The sequence below is a fragment of the Dreissena polymorpha genome, chromosome 7 (genome assembly GCF_020536995.1).
Source record: "Dreissena polymorpha isolate Duluth1 chromosome 7, UMN_Dpol_1.0, whole genome shotgun sequence".
Classification (NCBI taxonomy): Eukaryota; Metazoa; Mollusca; class Bivalvia; order Myida; family Dreissenidae; genus Dreissena; species Dreissena polymorpha.
Window position 1 is genome coordinate 69,205,180 of NC_068361.1, and position 26,408 is coordinate 69,231,587.

A 26,408-nucleotide genomic window follows, 5' to 3' on the forward strand; every position below is an offset into this window, starting at 1 on the left:
CAATATGGCTCTTAAAAGAAATATTTAAATGCATTAAATCAAAAGCATTTTCAATCATAAACACATATAAAAAGGATCATTGATGGAATTTACTTAAACACGGACCTACTGGGATTCGAACCATGGCAGTGACAATATAATAGTGAGCAATGGATCCAGAGTCTGACGCCCTACCGATTGCGTCACAGGGGCATATTGATCATCATGAGGAGTACAAATATTAAACTTAAATCAGTAAACTTTTGGGCCATTTTTTCAATTTTCTTGTGTAACATTTTGTTTTAGCACTGCGTCATCATTTTCTGTCAGTTGACAGTTCTAATATGATTGTTCTATCATCAACTTGATTGAATATTAAAAAGAAATACTTGAACTTCTTTTTATCAAAAAAGTTTAATACGCGGGATATCATAATTTGAAAATTCTAATATAAACACAGATTCTTACCACCTGAAACGGTCCCGGATTAAACTCGATGCCGGCCATAAAGAGGAGAATTCCAATAAAGGCGAAAACGCCAACCCGAAGTGTGTCTAGGTCCAAAATAGTCCCAGACCTGGCCGTAAAACACCAGATTCTCGCTCGGTACGTTCCGATGTCCACAATGATTGTAACATCGAAGTGTACAGTGCGACGCTTTGTTTAATATACGGATTTTCCTAATCATTTTTGCTGAGCCATTTGGCATCAATTGAAGTTATTAAAATGAAATAATTATCTGCCTCAACATGAACCAATCGTACTCATTGATAATATTTGTTTGTGAATATCATAGTGCCTTAAATTCATTAAATTGCCTCAATTTCTTATATAGATTTTATTCTTTGATATAAATTTTCCTTTTTTTGTAATCTCAACATTGCTCTGCAAATTTTAGCCGAGGCAACTGCCTCGGTGTGCCTCAGCGTGGCTACGGCGCTGTATATGTAATATAATTATTATTTATTAGTTGGTCGCGTTAGCGGCCGACTAAATTTACAGCGCATATTTTACTAATCAGTATGTGCTTAGAAGCATTAGCTACGGTTAGAACCGCAACTCACTATGCAAGGAGCGATTACCGCTGCCTGTCTGCACTGCAGACGACAAATGCGTCTGCTCTACTTCTGCAGTGAGTGTATATACCAGCTTGTAAGACCACATTGGCCAGTCTAGTGTTTATCATTGAAATCTGTACATAATGGCTGCTTTCAGGGAAAACGGGGCTTAATACATGTCAGATAACATTAGCCTGTGCTCACTGATTAGCCTGTGCACACTGTTTAGCCTGTGCAATGCGCACAAGATAATCAAGGACGACAACAGCGAACAACTTCAGTGCCTTTAGCGCTTTGATATTTTCTAGCTATGCAGGTTTAAGACTTTCTTGATCTTCTTGTACTTCAAATTAACAACACAAAAACTCGGAATAAAGTTTCAAAACTGAACAAAGCATGGCAAAATTACTAAAATTAATTGATCACAAAATATATATTTATATAAAATGAGCAATACTAGACCCACTCTTAAAGCGGCTAAATTATACATGTCCTTACATGTCAACGTACTAAAGGAAATTAACTATGTTAATGATATGCGTCAAAGTAATTAATGGGAATTTGTATTACCCCTTTTTCAGTAGTTGTGGTAAGAGAAGTCATGTTATTATCAAATTTCTCTTTGCCAAATACTGTATAGTTTGTATTGTTATGTAAGAGTACATATTGTTAAAATGTACACGTTTTCGTTGTACTTTTACATTTGTTGTTTGTTAACTCTGTACCGGAGGGATACCCTCGACCTACACATTCATATTCACGAGGATAATAAAAGGAACGGGAAAAACAAATGCTCATTTTCATTTTAATTTCACAAAAATAATAAAGAAGATAAATTATTTGAGCGCCATCGTAATGTATTGATACATACTACATAGTCATTTTTTTTTCGCTTTAAAAATGCATGACGTGTACGCTCGCGTGGTGAATGTCTACGTTTTGTGAAACTAAACGAATTTGGACGGTCGAAACTTCAAATTTAAAGGCCAGTGTCTGAATTTATGAAAGTTATATATAACCCGTAACCATATATTTGCATTAATTTTTAATTTCATTGCATTGTTCGATTATTGTTTATGTCATTTTTTTACCATGCTCCATCGGGACCATACCCGAGCACCCCCCCCCCTCCCCCAGCCCAATAACGCCTTTTTCCCTCGATACATGTATATGTTTGGACCGATGATATTGAGAGTAAAATACCATTAAAAAATCACGTTCATATTGAGTTTAATAATAACTAGTTTGTTGTAATGTTCTTTTCCAAGATAATTTACGTTTTCGTGGTAACAGCAATGAGTTTATGTGTAAAATCGAACAAGATGTGTTTGTGAAACACAATGTCCCCCTATATGATGTTTGACCTTGAAGGATGACCTTGACATTGTGAAGGATGACCTCGACCTTTCACCACTCAAAATGTGCAGCTCCATGAGATACACATGCATGCCAAATATCAAGTTGCTATCTTCAATATTGCAAAAGTATTCATAAAATAAGCGATTTGGGCCACATATATTTGACCTCTGACCTTGAAGGATGACCTTGACCTTGACCATTCACCACTCAAAATGTGCAGCTCCATGAGATGCACATGCATGCCAAATATCAAGTTGCTATCTTCAATATTGCAAAAGTATTTATAAAATAAGCGATTTGGGCCACATATATTTGACCTCTGACCTTGAAGGATGACCTTGACCTTGACCTTTCACCACTCAAAATGTGCAGCTCCATGAGATACACATGCATGCCAAATATCAAGTTGCTATCTTCAATATTGCAAAAGTATTCATAAAATGAGCGATTTTGGCCACATATATTTGACCTCTGACCTTGAAGGATGACCTTGACCTTGACTTTTCACCACTCAAAATGTGCAGCTTCATGAGATACACATGCATGCCAAATATGAAGTTGCTATCTTCAATATAGCAAAAGTTATTGCAAAATGTTAAAGTTGGCGCAAACAGACCAACGTACAGACCAACAGACAGGGGCCAGGGAAAAAACAATATGTCCCCCACTACTATAGTGGGGGACATAAAAATCTGGAATGATTTCGATGTGCCACTATCTTTCAGCAGTAGACATTGTTTTCGTCCGTTCCATACAATGTGTTTAATTAATACGAACGGCATATTTAATGCGTTTTTTTGTCGTCCATATCATCATCATATAACAGTTGCCCAAATGTGAATCAACCTAAATAGGCAACCTAAACACACCATCCAAGGGACCTGGTTGTAGTGGATGAAAGGGTTGAGTCCTCGTTTGAAGTTTGTTTTTGCATAAGCCGTGTACACACTTCTTCCCAGGGTCACGCTGCCTTTCGATAACCTCATTTTCCCTTGTTCTACCTCACGTGACCTTGCGATCAGCTAAGTGAAACTGGTTTCACAACAATCGTCTGTTACAGCTCAGTGAACTTTATATGAAGTACATGCATGTTTAGTAAAATCATATCTAGACTATTTTTATTGAAAATCCCTCACGATTAATGGTTTATTTCGCTTCCATAATTAAGAATCTGTTTTTTTCCCCTTATATAAACAATTGAGATCTAATTAAAGACTTGGTACGTCGCTTGATTGATTACGCGGAATTGTGGGAAAATATTGCTTAGTTCCGAATGAGGTAAAACTAGGTCACGTTACATTGCGTTAAGGTGGATACGTCACAACTGGAATAATTAATTACTCAAAGAACTATCAGGTCTTAACCATGGATGACAGAGCCATGGGTAAGTGGCGAAGCGATACAAGTAAGAAATGTTAATATATTTACATTTGTTTGTGTTTATTTGTACATTTATTTCGTTGGCAAATGTACACAGTTTCTGGCCGGTAGCCATTTTGGATCGCGGAGTGCGAATGACGAATGTACCGTATTGAGCTTTTTAGGAATGAACACGTTTTGTATATTTACTTTGCGCTGAGGATGTACTTAAGAATGATCGTGACAATTTGATCTGCTCGTGCATATACTGATGTCAATTTCCGTAAAATAATTTAATTTGCAACGTAAATAATCGTTACGGGCATTCTGACCTTTTTCTGAACTGTTGAACTTTCAATGAACTTTACATTTTTATTTTGAAGATTATGCAATATGCAATTCTGTTATTAAGAATTACTGAATTTGCATTCGAACAATACAAATGAAAGCGAGATAATGAGTGTAACTGATGTCATTATATTGACCGTGCTGGTGATTGTGGGTGGTCACTTCAATAAAGTAGCGGGTTCAATGACTGACCAGTTATGAACTCCATGTTGGCATGTGTAAATAGCATTCAATAACCAGCATTAAGGTCGTTGACTGACTGAGCACTATATAAGAAAAATATAGACGACCTTTTCCCATCAGTGTTAATGGTGATATCTGTGTTGCTGAGTTATATTCCATAACATGTTATAATAAATTGTGGAATAAAAGTACTATCAATATCATTCATTAATTATTTTTATTATTTTATAACCTTATTGTTCAGGAAATTTGTCTTTGCTCCTGACCATGTGAGTATACATTTTAGAATAACTGCAGGCATGTCAACTTGATTTGAACGATGTTTAATTTGCATACATAGTAATGATATGTTGGAAAAATATTGTTCCTAAGTGTATGATTTTTATGTCCCCCACATCTATAGTGGGGGACATATTGTTTTTTGCCCTGTCTGTTGGTCTGTCTGTTCCATAACTTTTGCAATATTGAAGATAGCAACTTTAACTTGTTTTATAACTTGACAATATTTCTTGCAGCGGCTATTCGACAGACTTTAGAGTAATGGCCTTTGGTTTACTTAACATTTTACAAAAAATGTCTGTCTAGAGCTGTTACTGGTAAATATTTTGAAATTTTAAATGAAATATGTTGTACAATGTATATCTTTACTAGCATGAAAAAAATACGGTACTGCAAGTATCACTGACCTCTACAAGTATCACTTACACCTTAAAGTATCAAGTGATGGCCTACTGTCAACTTAATTGTCCCCTACCGGTGAAACCAGAGGGGACTTATGGTTTGTGCTCTGTGCGTCAGTCCGTCACACTTTTCTGTGTCCTGCGATAACTTTAAAAGTTCTTCAAATTTTTCATGAAACTTGAAACATGGACAGATGGCAATATGGAGATTATGCACGTCAATTCATTTTGTTCCTACGTCAAGACGTCAACAAATATATATAAAAAAAATAATGTCAATAGTTTCACCGGTATTGGTCAATGGACCATATTGCTTGGTACGGGTTTCCTGAAAAGGCCGGACCGCCGGTCTTGTCAGGCAAAATTCTTTACGGTCCGGCGAAGTTTTTAATATTGCCGGTCCTTGTGACAGGCCAAACAAAATATGACTAAATACCGAAAAGTCTAATACTTGCCAAAAGAACGATTACACCCAATTGGAATCACTCTTGTCGTGAATTTCGAGCGTTTTTGTCATTAAGAACACTAACGCGTTACTAGTTCTTAAGAGTACTCTCCCCTTGTTGTTGTTTTTCGAAAACGTCAATTTCATTGTTCCGACATATCACCAGCTAGCCAATTACAAAGTTTGTAACAAAAAACTACACATGAAAAAAATGCTTATACAAATGATACGAAATTGTCAAATTTGAAGTTGTCATCATCATATAAAGGCAATGTTTTGCTTTATGTATCGTCGGAACACATGAAATAACACGGAAATGTGCTTATATCAGTGTAATATCGCATAATGCAATTATCATTTTATTTCTGATAATATAAAACAGATAGTTTTGTAAAAGATTGATATTGTACGGAAAATATATAAGAGTATATTTTGTACAAGTTGACTACATAATTACATATTATATTGAATGAATCCCATATTTTAAAATTAAAGTGTGTTACATTTGCATAAGAACACATAATGATTTGATGTTATATGTTCCAAAATTAGTAACTTATAGTTGTCGAATACTTATACACAGGCTGCACATTGCAATAAATATGAGTTAAACTTTACTAAATTCTTCAGTTATAAACTCACGCTGTTCGGTCAGGTGAATTTTTGTCCGGACAGGCTTACTTTTCCATCAGCCTGTCCGGTTGACAGGCACTGTTTAGGACTTTTCAGGAAGCCTGTGGTAATATCTTGTTTTCTCCACAACTTTTTTTCATTTGCACCCATATTTTGGAAATATATTGATATAAATATGTACTATTTGTCAGAGATATTCGTGTATTTCTTTGTTTTCGATATTTATTTGTACAATAATACTTTGATATCGTGTTGTTTTGCTATGACCATCTCTTTGTAATATTGTATTTGTAAACAGCCAAAGGGATAGCTTATGCCTAATAAAGTATATGGTATTGATGGATTTTGCTTAACCCTTAGCATGCTGAGGGCAATCATAAATGGCCTTTGTGAAGTGAAATTGTTGTTTATGGTGGGTTATAAATGACAAAAATAAATTAATGATTTCAAAGGCATTGCCCAGGGCTCACGCTGGACCAACATTTCCTTGAGCCAACCAGTTTTCGTTCGTTGTCGTGCAAAAACTGGTCATCAAACACTAATACATGTATTAACAATTTAAAAAAATAATTCATTAAATAACTTAAAGCACATATTACATATCATATTTTAAGATATAGCTTTCAATATGGTAAATCATGACACAGGTACTTGTCAAAGTACAAAAAGTCATTTATTTAATACATGGAAGCACAATTTTCACTGTAAAAGACCATATCAGTACAGGCACAGTCCTTCCCAAAATTATAATTTATTGCGGGCCATGAGGTCCTATAATCATGCAGCCATTTCCGGCCCAGACTGATTATTTCAGGCCCAAAAAGTAAATAATGACGATGAAAGACAAAGATGACTTTTTTATCAATATATTAATATTATCAGATTAATACACAAATCATGCATTAAATCATTCAGAATTGCCAAGATTTCTTTAGCATTTGTCTCTTCATCCAGGATATCTGGATCCTCTACTGAAGAAGCATCCTCTGACTAATCTTCTTTCGTTGGATACCCATCAGTCATAGCCTTGGGTGGGCGCTAATAATAAAGTTGCCGAAGACCATCTCCCTGTATCATGAGCATACACTGCTTAATCTTTTTGCTAGGCTGTTGTAAGCTAGCATACCTTATAATACTATACTAGTCTTAAAGTCAATCCCAATGCGTTTGAGTTAATTATTTGGATGATTATTTTTTAATTATGGTAGAAAACTTTGTTGGTCCTGTATGTAGGTGTGAGTTTGTTACATAAAAACCTTATTAAATATTTAATTTTACATAAAACCATTGAATCTTAACAGCCATTTGTCTACAGCTGCTGAAGGGTCATAAGCTGTAACATCTGCAGTGCTGAGTTTGATCATCATGAAAGTTTGGTTTGGCTCCTTCACCAAATTTTAATTAAAACGTTTTAAGATATTAAAAAATAAAACGAAAACAAAATCACCAGTTATATATCTGGATACTCTGTTTTCCTTCGAACTCCTGTGTAGATATTGTCAGATCGCTTCAAACTCCTGTGTAGGTGTTGACAGATCGCGGGACGATCACAATGACCTGTGTTAATGCCCTGCTTGCTTACGAATTAATCAGATATAACGGGAACCAAAAGTATATGGTATCGATTCTCTTCCTTAGCAAATCTACTCATATAGTGATGACGTAGTGTGTATTTTGCATTGACGACGCAGCAAAAATCTTCGGATACCGTATATTCATGTACGTCATTCGAGAAATGTAACTAATGAAAAAATGTGTATTCATAAATAACTCTGTAAATTCCCACTTTTGCCTTGAAACTTTTCTGGAAATAGCTTATGGAATTCCAAATTTCGCCATAATTTTACGAGGTCCGGCAATATTAGGATCATTTCCGGATTTTCCAAATTATTATGGGAAAAATTCGAGGACCGACGGTATTTCGGAAAAACTGCAGGCATATCACATTTCATCCACCAAATACATTCCAAAAAAATCTGCTGTCCACATAGAACAACATCATATTTAAACATATATAAATGTCTATTTAAAATAATATAATTACATTCATTTAGTTATTCCTGTTGCGAAACCTTTTAAATAACTTTTTTTTCAGAGAGCTTTTGTGATCGCTTTTTGTCTGTAGTGCGTTGTCCGTTGTGCGGCGTCAACATTTGCCTTGTTAACTCTCTAGAGGCCACATTTATTGTCCAATCTTCATGAAATTTGGTCAGCAGATTGGTTTCAATGATATCTTGGATGAGTTCGAAAATGGTTACGTTTGCTTGAAAAACATGGCTGCCAAGGGGCGGGGCATTTTTGCCTTGTCTGTTGGTTTGTCTGTAGGTTGGTTTGCGCCAACTTTAACATTTTGCATAGCAACTTCATATTTGGCATGCATGTGTATCTCATGAAGCTGCATATTTTGAGTGGTGAAAGGTCAAGGTCATCCTTCAAGGTCAGAGGTCAAATATAGGTGGCCAAAATCGCTCATTTTATGAATACTTTTGCAATATTGAAGATAGCAACTTGATATTTGGCATGCATGTGTATCTCATGGAGCTGCACATTTTGAGTGGTGAAAGGTCAAGGTCATCCTTGAAGGTCAGAGGTAAAATATATGTGGCCCAAATCGCTTATTTTATGAATACTTTTGCAATATTGAAGATAGCAACTTGAAATTTGGCATGCATGTGTATCTCATGGAGCTGCACATTTTGAGCGGTGAAAGGTCAAGGTCATCCTTCTAGGTCAAATATATGGGTCAAAATTGCTCATGTAATGTAACTTCTGCAATATTGAAGCTAGCAATTTTATATTTGACATGCATGTATATCTCATGGAGCTGCACATTTTGAGTGATGAAGGGTCAAGGTCAAGGTCATCCTTCAAGGTCAAACGTCATATAGGGGGACATTGTGTTTCACAAACACATCTTGTTTTTAAACATCATCTTATATATTACTACACCCCACATTATACCCCCCTCTCAACCCCACCCCCTACCCTCCCCCCAATTTTTTTTTAAACATCATCTAATAAATTACCACACCCCACATTATACCCCCCCCCCCCCCAATTTTTTTTATTTTTGTTCCTTTTTATACGCCCGTATAAAATACGGGACGTATTATGTGAAACCCCTTGGCGGGCGGCGGGCGGCGGGCGGAAGGCATCACTTTGTCCGGACTCTAATTCAAATTGTATTCATCCGATCTTCACCAAACTTGGTCAGCAGTTGCATCTAGTTGATATCTAGGCCAAGTTCGAATATGGGTCATGCCGGGTCAAAAACTAGGTCATAGGGTCAATAAGTGCATTTTCAAAGGGGCCACTTTGTCCGGACTCTATTTCAAATTGTATTCATCCGATCTTCACCAAACTTGGTCAGCAGTTGCATCTAGTTGATATCTAGGCCAAGTTCGAATATGGGTCATGCCGGGTCAAAAACTAGGTCATAGGGTCAATAAGTGCATTTTCAAAGGGGCCACTTTGTCCGGACTCTATTTCAAATTGTATTCATCCGATCTTCACCAAACTTGGTCAGCAGTTGCATCTAGTTGATATATAGGCCAAGTTCGAATATGGGTCATGCCGGGTCAAAAACTAGGTCATAGGGTCAATTAGTGCATTTTCAACGGCGCCACTTTGTCCGGACTCTAATTCAAATTGTATTCATCCGATCTTCACCAAATTTGGTCAGAAGTTGTGTCTAGATGATATGTAGGTCAAGTTCAAATATGGGTCATGCCGGGTCAAAAACTAGGTCACGAGGTTACTTAGTGCATTTCAAGCATTTAGCATGGTGTCCCCTCTCTAATTGAAGTAGTTTTCATCTGATCTTCACCTAATTTGGTCAGAAGTTGTGTCTAGATGATATGTAGGTCAAGTTCGAACATGGGTCATGCCGGGTCAAAAACGAGGTCACATAGTGCATTTCAAGCATTAAGCATGTTGTCCGCTCTTTAATTGAAGTAGTTTTCATCTGATCTTCACCAAATTTAGTCAGATGTTACATCTAAGTGATATCTAGGTCAAGTTCAAATATGGGTCATGCCGGGTCAATAACTAGGTCTTGAGGACACTTTCAAGCATTGAGCATGGTGTCCAAAACCTTCGAACGGGCGTATCTTGTGACAGTTTGGCACTCTTGTTTTATTTTTTAATGTGAACAATTTCCCATTGATGGTTTATGTTATACTGTCAAGCACTCGAATAGTCGAGCGCCCTGTCCTCTGACAGCTCTTGTTTTTCTTATTTTTGGAAGTTAATGTAATAAATGACCACACCCCCACACTATACACCCCTCTCCACCCGGCCACCCCTCCCTCCTTTTTGATTGAAGTATTGAGATAGGTCCCTGCACATTTGAAAAGAAAAATAGATGAGCGGTCTGCACCCTCTAGGCGCTGCTCTTGTTTAAACCTGTACTTACCAGATCCTATTGTTGGCAGACTCGCTGGACGGTGTAAGCAGCGGTCCTGGAATGTCTATGGGCATGGACCTGGGAGGTATGGGCATGACCAGCCCAATCTCCTCAGTGGGCTCAATGTCACCTGACGTGAAACCGGACATCTCGTCCCTCTCAGTGACCTCCCCGCCCGGATCCTACTTCAGTTATGGCATGCACCCCGGCATGGTATCATCGTCTGGTTCGGGTTCCATTCATTCTCCTCCACTGCACTCTCCATCGTCATCAGTAACGTCCCCATCGATGATGTCGATAGGGTCGCCCGGATCGGTGGGGTCGCCACCCAACCCACACATGCCGCATTCTTCCCTCAGTAACAAACACATCTGCGCGATCTGTGGGGACAGGGCTTCTGGCAAACACTACGGTGTCTACAGGTCAGTTCCAATCATCGGTTTAGGTATGAGTTAATTAGATCATTTGAATCTTGATATGGGAATAGTGGGCTTTATTCATGTGTAAAGTGTCATCTAAGATTAACCTTTGCAGTCTGCACAGGCCAATCTAGGACAAATTTTGCCTAGATTTTCATTTAGAAGCATTTTCCTTAAAATGAAAATTCCTTAAAAGCGGAATATGTCGTATCTGTTTAGCCTGTTCAGCTCTGATGAGCGCTATGGGGATTTCATTGTTGTATATAACATGTATAATATTCATATAAAACTATATATTTTTAGTAGTGTGTAGATTGTGGAATGCTTTTAAAACGTACAATAATGAGAAGTTTAATTTAATACAAATGTAATTTTGTGATTTACTGATGGATGCATGTTTTGCAATGTAGTTGTGAAGGCTGCAAGGGGTTCTTCAAGCGCACTGTACGTAAGGACCTGACGTATGCATGTAGGGACGATCGCAACTGTATGATAGACAAACGTCAGAGAAACAGATGCCAGTATTGCCGCTACATGAAATGCCTCAGCATGGGAATGAAACGGGAAGGTAGGCACGCACACATTTTCCATGACCCTGTAGACAAACGTGAATTGATCCAACCTTCTGTTTGTTTAAGGTTGGTTGTACGTGGGTGTTTGTCAAGATTTGGATGAAAATTAAATAAAAAAATGTAAAATTAAATGTTTAGTTAGTGTTTCAGCATATTTAATTTTAGATATATGAATGTTTATTAATTGTGAAACATTAATATTAAAGTACCTTTATGCATTTGGTCAAAGGTCTGCTTACTTCTCCCTAATAAAATTGGAAGAAGAAGTCACTTCTCCCTAAAATTTTGGGCTAGGATGATCCCTGAAAATGTAAAGCCTTGAGCTGTTTTCTAAGTAACAAATTATACAGATTCCTTTACTGACCTTATGTATATCTAATAGCCAATTGTAGTAAGTCGCTTTCATGAATGCTTTGCAGGCTTTTTCCGCCCTATGCCACGGGTCCGAAATTCGGCCCCATTCCCAATGCAAATCTGGTTGTTTTTTTCCCAATTGAAAAAAAAAATTCCCAATTCCAAAAAAAAAAAAAATATGTTTTTTATACGCCCGTATAAAATACGGGACGTATTATGTGAAACCCCTTGGCGGGCGGGCGGGCGGCGGGCGGCGGGCGGAAGGCATCACTTTGTCCGGACTCTAATTCAAATTGTATTCATCCGATCTTCACCAAACTTGGTCAGCAGTTGCATCTAGTTGATATCTAGGCCAAGTTCGAATATGGGTCATGCCGGGTCAAAAACTAGGTCATAGGGTCAATAAGTGCATTTTCAAAGGGGCCACTTTGTCCGGACTCTATTTCAAATTGTATTCATCCGATCTTCACCAAACTTGGTCAGCAGTTGCATCTAGTTGATATATAGGCCAAGTTCGAATATGGGTCATGCCGGGTCAAAAACTAGGTCATAGGGTCAATTAGTGCATTTTCAACGGCGCCACTTTGTCCGGACTCTAATTCAAATTGTATTCATCCGATCTTCACCAAACTTGGTCAGTAGTTGCATCTAGTTGATATCTAGGTCAAGTCCGAATATGGGTCATGCTGGGTCAAAAACTAGGTCAAAGGGTCAATTAGTGCATTTTACTTTGTCCGGACTCTAATTCAAATTGTATAAATCTTATCTTCACCAAACTTGGTCAGTAGTTGCATCTAGTTGATATCTAGGCCAAGTTCGAATATGGGTCATGCCAGGTAAAAAACTAGGTCATAGGGTCAATTAGTCCATTTTCAACAGCGCCACTTTGTCCGGACTCTTATTCAAATTGTATTCATCCGATCTTTACCAAACTTGGTCAGTAGTTGCATCTAGTTGATATCTAGGTCAAGTTCGAATATGGGTCATGTCGGGTCAAGAACTAGGTCATAGGGTCAATTAGTGCATTTTCAACGGCGCCACTTTGTCCGGACTCTAATTCAAATTGTATTCATCCGAAACTTTTAAACAACTTTTTATCCTGCGTCAAAGTGGTATGGGGGTATAAGTCACATTCAGTGACAAAGCTCTAGTTTTTTATGTCAGAGATCTAAGCATTGTAAGAACTTTATATATCTGATTAAGGTTTCTTCCTTGCAATAATAATTATGATGAATTCAATGTTTGACACAAAAACTGCATTGGTCTGTTTTCCTTTGAACAAAAAGCAATCACTTTCTTTTTATACGCCCGTTTTAAAAAAACAGGACTTACTTTAGTTTCACCTTGGCGGCGGGCAGTCTGGTTGACAGGCTGGTGGGTGGTTGGGTGGGCGGGCGGAGTTATCAAGTTGTCCAAAGCCTTAAAACGGGCGTATCTTGTGACAGTTTGGCACTCTTGTTTTGTTTTTTTTTTAACTTTAAAATATATAAGTTTACCTAATCAGGTGTAGAAAATAGAAAGTATTGCATAATTAAATATTCTGTTGCCTTGAATTTGTTTTAAAAACTGTAAAATATGTAAATGATTATTTAAGACATTCCTTATTTTCCTCAAAATCCAGCCCTTCGCGCGATTTTTTTCACATCAAAAAAGGCCAGGCCTTTTCCCCAAATTCAGATTTAAAACCCTGCACTTATCACACATGTTCATAATATTTTGTAAAATTTTAATAATAAGTTATCAAAATAGTCGTTGTTTACCAGTTAACGGCTTCTTTGAAATATAAGAAACACTATTTACATGCGAGAATTTTTCCCAATTGAGCCAATTTTGCGATTAATTTTTTTCCCAAAATGGGGGTTTTCACGACGCGAAATTCCCAAAATTCCAGTGTGGCGTTTTCTCAAAATGGAGCGGAAAAAGCCTGCTTTTATTGGCATTAAACTAACGGTGTTCTGTCAGAGTGTTCAGTCTTGTTTGTGCAGTAATTGTTGTCAATTCATCCTCCAACTATGACATCCCCTTTTGCGGAAATATTTTTCTGTAAGACTATACTGTTTGTTAACAATTTTGTTAGCATTTAAGTCCAAGATATGATTTGGCAAAGGTTAAACATTTGAATACAGTAATTAAGTAAGCATTGTTTATGTTACCTGTTTCATTGAGAATATATACTAAAGAGGAGCAAGACTGCCAATTATTTTGTGAATTATTTGTATTTTGTATAAAGGAGAGCGATAGTAATAATACAAGTTATTCTAATATTTTGATCACCGTAATTTAGCAGGGCCTGGTTGCTGAAACTTTAACAGCCAGTACAACTAACAGCTATCATTTATACATCATTTATGTGACGTAATTGTTAAACCTTTTAAAATATATATACATATATATATGTGTGTTAATTGTAACCATAATTTTTTTCTCAAAAAAAATGAAAATGTGTGCTTATAAGATTGCTTAAAAAAGAATTGATTTTTTGTCAGATGTTTACACAATACCTGTACTTGCTGTTAAAGGTCCCTTTAAAGGTTTGAGCAACTGGGTCCAGATTTAGAAAAAAACATGTTTTGCTGTGCATATTTATAGTGCAAATCTTTTCACTGAGCAAATAACATAAAATTTTGCAGCAAACTATTTAAATGTGGTTAACTCTGTGTGATTAATGACTGTTTAAGTTTTATTATCTTAATTGTTGATGAGATGGATGCTCGTTGACATCTGTTACATAAACTGCATACATTGAGGCTTAAAACATCCTGCCAAATGAGTTGTACAATTGTTTTAACTTAAAGGCCCTATAAAGGTGACAAATCCAATTATTGTCCCCTACCCGTTTCACCGGAGGGGACTTATGGTTTGCACTCTGTCAGTCAGTCAGTCACACTTTTCTGGATCCTGCGATAACTTTACAAGTTCTTAATATTTTTTCATGAAACCTTAAACATGGATAGATGGCAATATGGACATTATGCACGTCATTTCATTGTGTTCCTATGTCCAAAATTATGGTTGCTATGGCAACAAATAGACTAGAATTACTGCTGAAAATGGTGGTTTTCTGGATCCTGCGATAACTTTAAAAGTTCTTAATATTTTTTCATGAAACTTGAAACATGGATAGATGGCAATATGGACATTATGCACGTCATTTCATTTTGTTCCTACGTAAAAAATTCTGGTTGCTATGGCAACAACAAAAATTCTTACAATGGTGGAATTTCTGACAATGGTGGAGCCGGTAGGGGACTATATTGCTGGGCAATAGTCTTGTTATGCATATAAACTGGTCTTATTTAAACCGGATTCTAGTTACTCTTGCATAAGAAATGCTTATAACACAGCTTAGGTGCAACGTTGTCATGAATTATGGAAGATATACCCGTTTCATAATTGGAAGAAATGTTTACAACTTTGCAACTAACGTGATGTGTAGCCCCAAAGCGGTGACGTATGCTAAAAATAGCCGAAAGAACATCCAATTTTAATTCTATTTTAAACAACTTTTTACCACAAGGTAACTTGTTAGATCACTACAAACGTTTTAACCATATAGAAGAGACCTACTTGTGAGTGATACCGGAAAACGTTGAAAATCAACGATATATTTTTGGTGACCTGAGTCACTTTCACTTTCCCGAGTAAATAGCGATGTAAATAAACTGATTGTTTGTAAACAGATTGACTTGGAGGACACTGTATTTTGAGCTCAAAACAAGTTGTATTGCTCATATTTTTATGGTAATGTCCAATAGCATTATATATATATATTGTTTTTTGATAACCTTTATAAATAAAATACGGAAAAATATTTAAAAATCGGTAAATAATTACCGATTGTCACCTTTATAGAGCCTTTAACTGTCAGTGTGACAGCAGGGTCATACAATTTGTAAGTCACATTGGTGGATAACATTCTTTGAAAGGGTAGATCAGAAATTTAGTTTTCCATTACAGTTGATATCATCTGACACAAATAAAAGTTGCATATATATTTTTCTACTATTTATAGTACTTTAAGTAAGACACAATCTGTTGAAAACATTCTTAAATTTGCCTATTGTTAATGTCTCTTTAAGAAAATATACCTTAAAGATAATAAGGATATTTTTCCATTTCCTATGTCTGTTTCACAGATAAGACTTATTAGTTGAATTTCCCCTAGTTTATTTCTTCTTTTTTTGCAAAAGACCTTCAGTCATTATTAAGAAGACTATTTCTGGCCCTGTTTTTCTGTCTGCAGAGTATATAAATACCACCCAATTATTGTATAATGGAGAATCCTACAAGCAGCATATGCAACCTTAATTCTGTCTAATTGAGTCCTTGGCTGCTGAGTAATGTTCAATAATTCAAGATTTACTGCTATATTCGTGTTGTCATGGCAACCAATTCTTGGTAATTTACAAGAATTCTGAGAATTTGATGACGTGACAGGTTGTTGTGGTATTTGAAAAAAAAAACTTGGCAAGTTGAGTGGTATTATTCACATTAGGGCCGTCAATCTGTTTGATCAACATCAGATTTATTTTATGCTTCTGTTTTATAATTATTTCCCAATTTAATTTCTGTATGATTGTCAATGATTTTGAAATGTCAACATTTAACACAGGAAATCTTTTCGAAACCCGTCCTGAGCCAGGTCAGTAATAGGACCGATAAATATAACACTTAAACCAATCCAAACTGGCCAGGGGCCAATGCCCATAATGGTGAAGAAACACACCGTAATCCTACTCCTATAAATATGAGGTGGATTTACATCGACCTCATATCGTTTAACGTTATTTTGCAATAGCATCGTTCCGACATGAATTCATGTCGGAAGCTTTAACGGCATCAAATTCATATAACAGCACAGAATAATCATGCAATAAATTATTAAACATAAAATATAAACATTATTTTACTAATTGCATTAGAAAAATGTTTATACAAACTTACAAGTAATGATAGTCCAGACCTTAAAACACTACCACTGTTCAAATTCCATGTTGTTGCCATATAGCACTGTGTAAATTGAAAGTTGCATAATGTTACCTCATTGGTCGGTTATAAATACATTGTTTCTCTATATATAGTATTCGATTTAGACGAAAATAATAATTTACGTGGAATGTCATATTAGTTTTCTATTAAAACTTTGATCTTGCCGTGTGTGTTTATGGACGTTATTAATTATGTTATACTTATTTTTGTATTTCATTAAGAATTAGAACGTGTAGCCCTTTTTGTTAACTGTTTTTAGCAAACGATTCGCGGCTTAATAAGACACGGAAAATAGTTAAAGCGACACTTTCATTTAAAGGTTTAATGTGAACAATATTAAATGAAACCTTTTTTGGTATTAATATATTTTATTGATATGTTAAATTCGATACTTGAAAAGGTGTTTAGTCTTTAAAAAGATGTCGCTGATATTGTTAATTTCAATAACTGTTAATATGCTTAATGTTGTATAAGAAATTAAATAGTTGCACTGAGTTGTATTCCCGCCTAAAATTCGATATCGTAAAACGCGCAACGGTTAAGAATAAGGTCTGAATAAGTTTATGTATTCAGATCCGAATATCAGCAGCTGTGCCAGCTGGGAAGCCCCGTTTTGGCTTTAACAACCGCAAGCGAAACTAGAAATGGCGCGGCAGAGGCCGACGCGTATCCCCACGCCGCATGTTTGACCCAAGGGCGCCCCAGGGTTGATCATGGGGCCATGCATAGTTGAGATTGACTGTATTGTCATAAGAGAAGTTCAGTATCAATTAGAAGTGAATGGGTGTAAAAATAAAGAAGTTATAGTAAAAGGCAATTTTGGGAGGGTGTGGCCTATGTGGGCGGGGTGCCCCAGGGTTGGTAATGGGGCCATGCATAGTTGAGATTGACCGTATTGTCATAAGAGAGGTTCAGTATCAATTTGAAGTGAATCAGTGTATTAATGAAGAAATTATAGTAAAAGGCAATTTTGGGCGGGTGTGGTCTATGTGGGCGTGGCGCCCCAGGGTTGGCAACGGGGCCATGCATAGTTGAGTTTGACCGTTTTGTCATAAGAGAGGTTCAGTATCAATTTGAAGTGAATCAGTGTAGAAATGAAGAAGTTAATGTAAAATAACCTAAATTTTTTTTATAGTAAATGGATTTTTTTGGTGGGTGTGGCCTATGTGGGCGGGCGCCCCAGGGTTGGGATTGGGGCCATGCATAGTTGAGATTGACCCTAATGTCATAACAAAAGTTCAGTATCAATTTGAAGTGAATCCGTGTAGAAATGAAAAAATTATAGTAAATGGAAATTTTTGGTGGGTGTGGCCTATGTGGGCGGGGCGCCCCAGGGTTGGGAATGGGGCCATGCATGGTTGAGATTGACCGTATTGTCATAGGTGAGGTCCAGTATCAATTTGAAGTGAATCGGTGTAGAAATAAAGAAGTAAATGTAAAATAACCTAAAAAAATGAGTGATAATTTCTGACGCGGCCCCACCCCAACCCCTATAACTTTTGACCCAGGGGTCAGATCAAAATTCCAAATAGTGCACCGTCGCACATATGCTCATAGCTACCATGTGTGTAAATTTCAAGGTTCTAGTGCTTTTAGTGTAGGAGGAGATAGTGGCCAGGACGGACGGACAGACGGACGGACGGACAGACGGACGGACGGACGGCGGAGATCACCACAATATCCCCACCTTTTTTTCAAAAAGCGTGGGGATAACAACATACTTTTTTAAGTCTTGCACTAAGACTCCATGATCACAAGTATAGGTCCCTGCTGTGGAGTATGACACCATAGTGTTATTTAGTATTGGTCGGCACAGTGTCTGATCATAAAGAGATAATTGGTTTGTGCTGGACACAGGGGCAATAAAACCGCAGATCTATCAATAAACAAGATTATTGAGATATCTTTTATTGAACACCGTGATAAAATGCTCAAACCACGGACTCTAGATTACACGGATAAGAAACATGGCAACATTCTCAGAATCATCACTGCTATATGTGTAATCACCTAACAATTCGTCTAAAAATAATTTATATATTTGAGTTGAAGACGATGTACTGTTGATTAAGTATGAATAAACTATCTGTCTGCCTGTCTAAATCTAAGCCGTCATCGTCCCAGTGAAAAAAAATCTGATTTTGAATAGTTGGACATGATGCCCTGATGTCAAAATACGAAATGACCCGTGTAACAGCGACCGTGATTTTCAAGAATCTTTAATAAATTGATAATTTAAGGTAAATAACATTTCATATAATTATACATAATTCCCTCGTTGATAATTAACAGCAAACGATGAATGTTTTTGACACCCATTTTATTTCAAGTATGCATGCAAAGCCGAATAAAATCGAGAGGGTCCGCTATATACGCTGTTTCATCATAAATTTATCACCCTTTCTGTGTTATAAACAAGAGCTGAAATCGTTAATTTATTAAGATTTATTTATAATAAGCTTTATTGATATGTTTCCTGAACAAAATACCACAATATATTCCATAAAAAATATAATAATCATGGCAAAGGAAATTCAATGGCCGGTTTCTAAACAAAAGCATAATCGCCAAGACCGTAGCATCAGTTCAGTGCGTTTGGAACGCGCGCTATTGGTATTAAGTACGAACATGTCAACCATAAATCTAGATTCTACAACTCCAAAACGGTATAATATTTGCAAAAGTTAAAGTTATAACTAGCCGGGCTGTCAAAGTCAGAAGAAAAACTTAATATATGTTTATATATGTGTTTACTACGTAACGTAAGCTTTCTAATGATATATAACAGGGGTGTCAATGGGCCAAAATCTAAAATCCTGAAAATAAGCCTATCGCTTGGGGGCCAGAGCAAAAAAGGGTTAATAATTCATGTAACTTTGTTAACTATTGTTTATAACTTTGTAAACAATATGTCAAAGTAAAATAATTTGTGTTTAAAATTCAAGAAAAAAAATCCTCAGATTTATATCAATATCTAAATTGGTCCTTGAGGGCCAAAATCCTGATTTCAGGAATAATCCTGAACATTGACACCTCTGATATAATTTGTCAAAATCGTCCGAGAAATGAAACTATAATTCAACAAAAGACGTGAGTGGGTACATCAAAATGTATAACCTCGGCGCTTCGCTGTACACTAATTGTACAAGATCAATAGCCACAACACGGTAAAACGCGCGGTGGTTAAACATAAAATGTGTAATTCTTGTGTTTATCTCGCTATAAATCCATTAATAACAACGGGAGTATACTAAAACGTATATTTTTTGAAAGAGGAATTAATAAGCAACAAGATAACGTATAAACCAATAAAATCGGATGAATAGTTTTTGCATAAGATTGAATTTACTACAGTAAGGGTCAAATACTCGATTCATCTCCTATCAATATACACTCCTTGATACAACTGGTAGTTTTAACACACACATATAGGTTTCATTTAATTAAAAAGTACAGAAAGCTAAAAAGTGATGTGGTTTGTTGTACAACAACAATTGGTTATGTGTAACCTATTCAAAAAATAATTTCGTTCAAGATAATTCAATGTAATTCTATAAACGACAAACACACTTTGTGTGTTGTGTATGTTTATTTTTAAAAATGTACATAAGTGGTTTAAAAGCACAATTTTTACACATTTAAGAGGTAATCGCTCACATTTATGTCTAATTAATGATAATTTTATGCATTAGCAAAGATTTAACGAGAAAAACTGAAGTTTAAGTTGAACTCAATTTGCTATAGGAAAACGACGGTAGCCGTTTAGACGTAAGCGGAGTAGCTTAAGTCTAATTATTTGGACTAACCGTAATCCTTTCCCCAATGTGTCTGCTCATTGATTGATCCTACCGTCAATCAATCCCTCATGCAGCCATTCTCCTTACAGCGGTCCAGGAGGAGAGACAGAGGAACAAGGAGAAGGGTGAGGTGGACAACGACAACGTCAACGCCAACGCTGACATGCCTGTGGAGAAAGTGCTGGAGGCCGAGCTGGCTGTGGAGCCAAAAACAGACACGTACATTGATGCTCAGGTGGGGGTCTTGAATGTTTTTAGCTGAAAAAACTGCTTAATACTTGTGGTTTAACCCATTTATGCCTAGTGGACTCTCCCATCCTTCTAAATTGGATCAATTTATTTCCAAAATAAGGGATGTCTAGTATATTTATTTCTATATTTAGAATATTTCTTACAGAAATTCCTTTAAGCAAACAGCCTTTATTCTAGATGCTAGGCATAAATGGGTTAAGTGTGGTTTAAGTGTCATTCCAGATTAGCCTGTTCAGTTGTTAAGAAGACACTTTCTTTAAATGAAAATTTTCTTAAAAGCGGACTGCACAGACTGATCTGGAATGACACTTTATGCACATATGTTAAGCGCAGTTTTTTGCGGGACAAGGCTGTAACATTTCAGAGAAGGCATGTCATAGTCAAGTTTTTTTTAAACAAAGTTCAAGATCTTTTTATGCGCCCGTTTTTAAAAACGGGACGTATTATAGTTTCACCCTTGGCGGGCGGGCGGCGTCCACAGCAGTGTCTGCTCTCTAATTCAAATAGTTTTAATCCGATCTTCACCTAACTTGGTCAGAAGTTGTGTCTAGACAATATCTCAGTCAAGTTCGAATATGGGTCATGCTGGGTAAAAAACTAGGTAACGGGGTCACTTTGTGCATTTAAAGGATTAAGCATGGTGTTCACTCTCTAATTGAAGTAGTTTTCACCCGATCTTCACCAAATTTGGTCAGAAGTTGTGTCTAGATTATATGTAGGTCAAGTTTAAATATGGGTCATGCCGGGTCAAAAACTAGGTCACGAGGTCACTTGGTGCATTTCAAGCATTTAGCATGGTGTCCGCTCTCTAATTGAAGTAGTTTTTATCAGATCTTCACCTAATTTGGTCAGAAGTTGTGTCTGGATGATATGTAGGACAAGTTCGAATATGGGTCATGCCGGGTCAAAAACAAGGTCAAGAGGTTACTTAGTGCATTTCAAGCATTTAGCATGGTGTCCGCTCTCTATTTGAAGTAGTTTTCATCCGATCTTCACCTAATTTCGTCAGAAGTTGTGTCTAGATGATATGTAGGTCAAGTTTATATATGGGTCATGCAGGGTCAAAAACGTGGTCATGAGGTCACTTAGTGCCTTTCAAGCATTAAGCATGGTGTCATCTCTCTAATTGAAGTAGTTTTCATCCAATCTTCACCTAATTTGGTCAGAAGTTGTAGCTAAATGATATGTAGGTCAAGTTCAAATACGGGTCATGCAGGATCAAAAACGAGGTCATGAGGTCACTTAGTGCATTTCAAGCATTAAGCTTGGTGTCCCCAGGTCACTTAGTGTATTTCAAGCATTAAGCATGGTGTCCCCTCTCTAATTGATGTAGTTTTCATCCGATCTTCACCTTATTTGGTCAGAAGTTGTGTCTAGATGATATGTAGGTCAAGTTCAAATATGGGTCATGCCAGGTCAAAAACGAGCTCACAATGTCGCTTAGTGCATTTCAAGCATATAGCATGGTGTCCGCTCTCTAATTGAAGTACTTTTCATCTGATCTTCACCGAATTTGGTCAGATGTTACGTCTAAATGATATCTAGGTAAAGTTCAAATATGGGTCATGCCGGGTCAATAAGTAGATCTCGAGGTCACTTAGTGCATTTCAAGCATTGAGCATGGTGTCCGCTCTCTATTTGAAGTAGTTTTCATCCGATCTTCACCTAATTTGGTCAGAAGTTGTGTCTAGATGATATGTAGGTCAAGTTTATATATGGGTCATGCATGGTCAAAAACGTGGTCATGAGGTCACTTAGTGCCATTCAAGCATTAAGCATGGTGTCATCTCTCTAATTGAAGTAGTTTTCATCCAATCTTCACCTAATTTGGTCAGAAGTTGTAGCTAAATGATATGTAGGTCAAGTTCAAATATGGGTCATGCAGGGTCAAAAACGAGGTCATGAGGTCACTTAGTGCATTTCAAGCATTAAGCTTGGTGTCCCCAGGTCACTTAGTGTATTTCAAGCATTAAGCATGGTGTCCCCTCTCTAATTGATGTAGTTTTCATCCGATCTTCACCTTATTTGGTCAGAAGTTGTGTCTAGATGATATGTAGGTCAAGTTCAAATATGGGTCATGCCAGGTCAAAAACGAGCTCACAATGTCGCTTAGTGCATTTCAAGCATATAGCATGGTGTCCGCTCTCTAATTGAAGTAGTTTTCATCTGATCTTCACCGAATTTGGTCAGATGTTACGTCTAAATGATATCTAGGTAAAGTTCAAATATGGGTCATGCCGGGTCAATAAGTAGATCTCGAGGTCACTTAGTGCATTTCAAGCATTGAGCATGGTGTCCGCTCTCTATTTGAAGTAGTTTTCATCCGATCTTCACCTAATTTGGTCAGAAGTTGTGTCTAGATGATATGTAGGTCAAGTTTATATATGGGTCATGCATGGTCAAAAACGTGGTCATGAGGTCACTTAGTGCCTTTCAAGCATTAAGCATGGTGTCATCTCTCTAATTGAAGTAGTTTTCATCCAATCTTCACCTAATTTGGTCAGAAGTTGTAGCTAAATGATATGTAGGTCAAGTTCAAATATGGGTCATGCAGGGTCAAAAACGAGGTCATGAGGTCACTTAGTGCATTTCAAGCATTAAGCTTGGTGTCCCCAGGTCACTTAGTGTATTTCAAGCATTAAGCATGGTGTCCCCTCTCTAATTGATGTAGTTTTCATCCGATCTTCACCTTATTTGGTCAGAAGTTGTGTCTAGATGATATGTAGGTCAAGTTCAAATATGGGTCATGCCAGGTCAAAAACGAGCTCACAATGTCGCTTAGTGCATTTCAAGCATATAGCATGGTGTCCGCTCTCTAATTGAAGTAGTTTTCATCTGATCTTCACCGAATTTAGTCAGATGTTACGTCTAAATGATATCTAGGTAAAGTTCAAATATGGGTCATGCCGGGTCAATAAGTAGATCTCGAGGTCACTTAGTGCATTTCAAGCATTGAGCATGGTGTCCAAAACCTTCGAAGGGGCGTATCTTGTTACAGTTTGGCACTCTTGTTTTGACATGGGACAGGAATCAAGTTTTTATTCACCCCTCAAAATAAATTATCATAGACTACAACTATATTAAAATATCATTAATGACAAGATTTTTTGGTAACCCAAGCAACAACTGTTTTCTGCTTACAGAAAGACGCAGTCACAAACATCTGCCAGGCTGCTGACAAGCAACTCTTCACATTGGTTGAATGGGCCAAGCGCATCCCTCACTTCACAGAGCTGCCCCTTGACGACCAAGTCATACTGCTGCGTGCAGGCTGGAATGAGCTCCTCATCGCGGCTTTCTCGCACCGCTCCATCTCGGTCAAGGATGGGATCCTGCTGGCCACGGGGCTCCATGTACACCGGAGCTCCGCACACCAGGCAGGTGTGGGGACGATATTCGACCGCGTCCTGACAGAGCTGGTGTCCAAAATGCGTGAGATGAAGATGGACAAGACGGAGCTCGGCTGCCTGCGGGCCATCGTGCTCTTCAATCCTGGTAAAGGGGGAATTTGTTTTTATAAAAAAGGTTCATTTCTGTGGCACCGATTTTCTTCCTTAGGCTCAAATATGTTGCTTTGTTTTTATGAAAGCCTTGTTACCGGAAAACCCAGTTGAATGCATGAGGGTAAAAATGTTGTCCAAGCTTAGCCTGAATTATATTCCTTGTATCTTAACTGTTCACAGTATCTCAGTTGTCATCCAATGTTCAGAAAAATTGATTTTTAATCAGAGATATTTTAATGCACTGTGACATTACTGGTCATAAAGCAGTTTCATTTAACTGTCAGTGTTTTGGTTATTGGGCTTCAGCCCTTCCAAATGTAATTAGTTTTGTCTAAAATTGGGGAATATGTGTATTTATAGGTTTTCTTTGCGAACAAGTACTTAAAAAAATTATGAATTAAAGTGTTTCCAAAGTTATGTTTGCTAAGTTTAAACTGTTGTATTGATATATTTTTGGGAACCTTCAATTGCTGTCATTTCAGAAAAAAATATATACTCCATGAGTTTGGGAATGTGTTTAAATTTCGAACCAAAATTAAACCTGACTGTATATTTCTTCACAGATGCCAAAGGTCTCACAAGTGTTCAGGAGGTGGAACAACTACGGGAGAAAGTGTACGCATCTCTGGAGGAATACTGTAAAAACCGATACATCGACGAGCCGGGAAGATTTGCTAAGCTGCTTCTACGCTTGCCAGCTCTCAGGAGCATAGGGTTAAAATGCCTCGAACATTTGTTCTTCTTCAAATTGATTGGAGACACCCCAATAGACACGTTCCTCATGGAAATGCTGGAGACGCCAAGTCCTGCTTCGTAGTTCATTCATTCACCTGTGCTATAGTTGACATGTTCACGTTTTACTATGTAAATATCTGGAAAATTATATATATAGTGTGATTTGTAGTTTTCTGTTGATTAACTTTAAAATTGTGCTACAGAGATGTTGAAATTTCTTTTTATTGGTAAATTTGCAGTGTTTTACTATTTGCAAAAATGTTTCCTGATGGAGCGCCATTTATTATAGATTTTATTGTGTTTTCAAATATCTCAGTACATTTGTATATTGGTTTTTAGTTACACAGATTCACATTTTGGATAGGTCAATGGAAGACATTTCTGAATGTCATGGGTTAAAAATGTGTGGAAGTTTTGAGTTTGCTTGTGTTTTAATAATTGCTATATTTATATTTTTGTTGGTGTTTTTAATAATTGGTGATTGATGATTTAAATTTAGTTGGAATAGTCTTTCCGCCATAATTCATTAAAAAAAAATTGTAATATTATGAGCAGCTTTTTCCACAACACTTTAGTTAGTTCATGTTGGCCATTATTAAATAAAAACAAAATGATTATTTCCTATGTTTTGCAGTTTGTCTGCATTGTAAAAGAAATGTTGCAGAGGTGAAATCATGGACATGAACTGTGAAATCAGCTTTTTCAGTTATATTGCTTTCAATGTCAGTTTAATAGTTAAACGGACTATATTTACTAGTGTTGTTATTTGCACTTTACAGGTATATGAGAATATTCTAGAAAGTGATTTGATTTGTTCATATCAATTAAAAAGTGAGTGTTGGTAAAATGATATGCAACCAGAATCAAATCATATTTTAAACTGTTTATAAATCTATGTTTAAGTTACTTATTTGGAAGCATTTATTAAAGTTTCTTAACTGTCCCTTTGTCTGGGAAGTGGTAAAAACACTCACTGAAAGTACATTTTTTAATACATGAGTTTGCTGTGCTGTGTTAAAAAGTGTCATTGAAATCACTTTAAATCATTGTACTTCATTTTCATAAATTAACAACAGCAAATATGAACCTTTTTTGGAAGTATAGACATACTTTCACTCCATTTGATTTTGATATTTGTTCACCTTAGAACTTACAAATAAAGCAGTGTGTTAAAACGGGGTCAGGAACCAAGTAAGCCCCAGTTTTTCCACCAATGTTCTTCAAATACTTCTTGCATATAGGACATGCAGTGTCCCGTGAACGAATTCACATTGGTTTTATGCCGTATGCGGCCAGCATAGCTCCAGACAAGCCTTCACATAAATGCAGTCTGGTCAC

The 26,408-nt window shown here is 36.9% G+C and overlaps 1 protein-coding gene across 2 annotated transcripts; it reads left to right on the forward strand.

The window, feature by feature from the left end:
- The first annotated feature begins 3,638 nt into the window (after window positions 1–3,638).
- Window positions 3,639–26,408, forward strand: LOC127837679 (retinoic acid receptor RXR-like). 2 transcript variants are annotated; one of them, XM_052364939.1, is made up of 6 exons: window positions 3,639–3,801; window positions 10,478–10,871; window positions 11,279–11,436; window positions 20,655–20,815; window positions 23,976–24,327; window positions 24,899–26,408. In XM_052364939.1, the coding sequence occupies exons 1-6, from the start codon at window positions 3,762–3,764 to the stop codon at window positions 25,150–25,152; spliced, it is 1,359 nt and encodes a 452-aa protein (XP_052220899.1). In that variant the 5' UTR covers window positions 3,639–3,761; the 3' UTR covers window positions 25,153–26,408. The 2 variants fall into 2 exon arrangements, with proteins under 2 accessions (XP_052220899.1, XP_052220900.1); XM_052364940.1 differs by having other exon boundaries at window positions 20,670–20,815.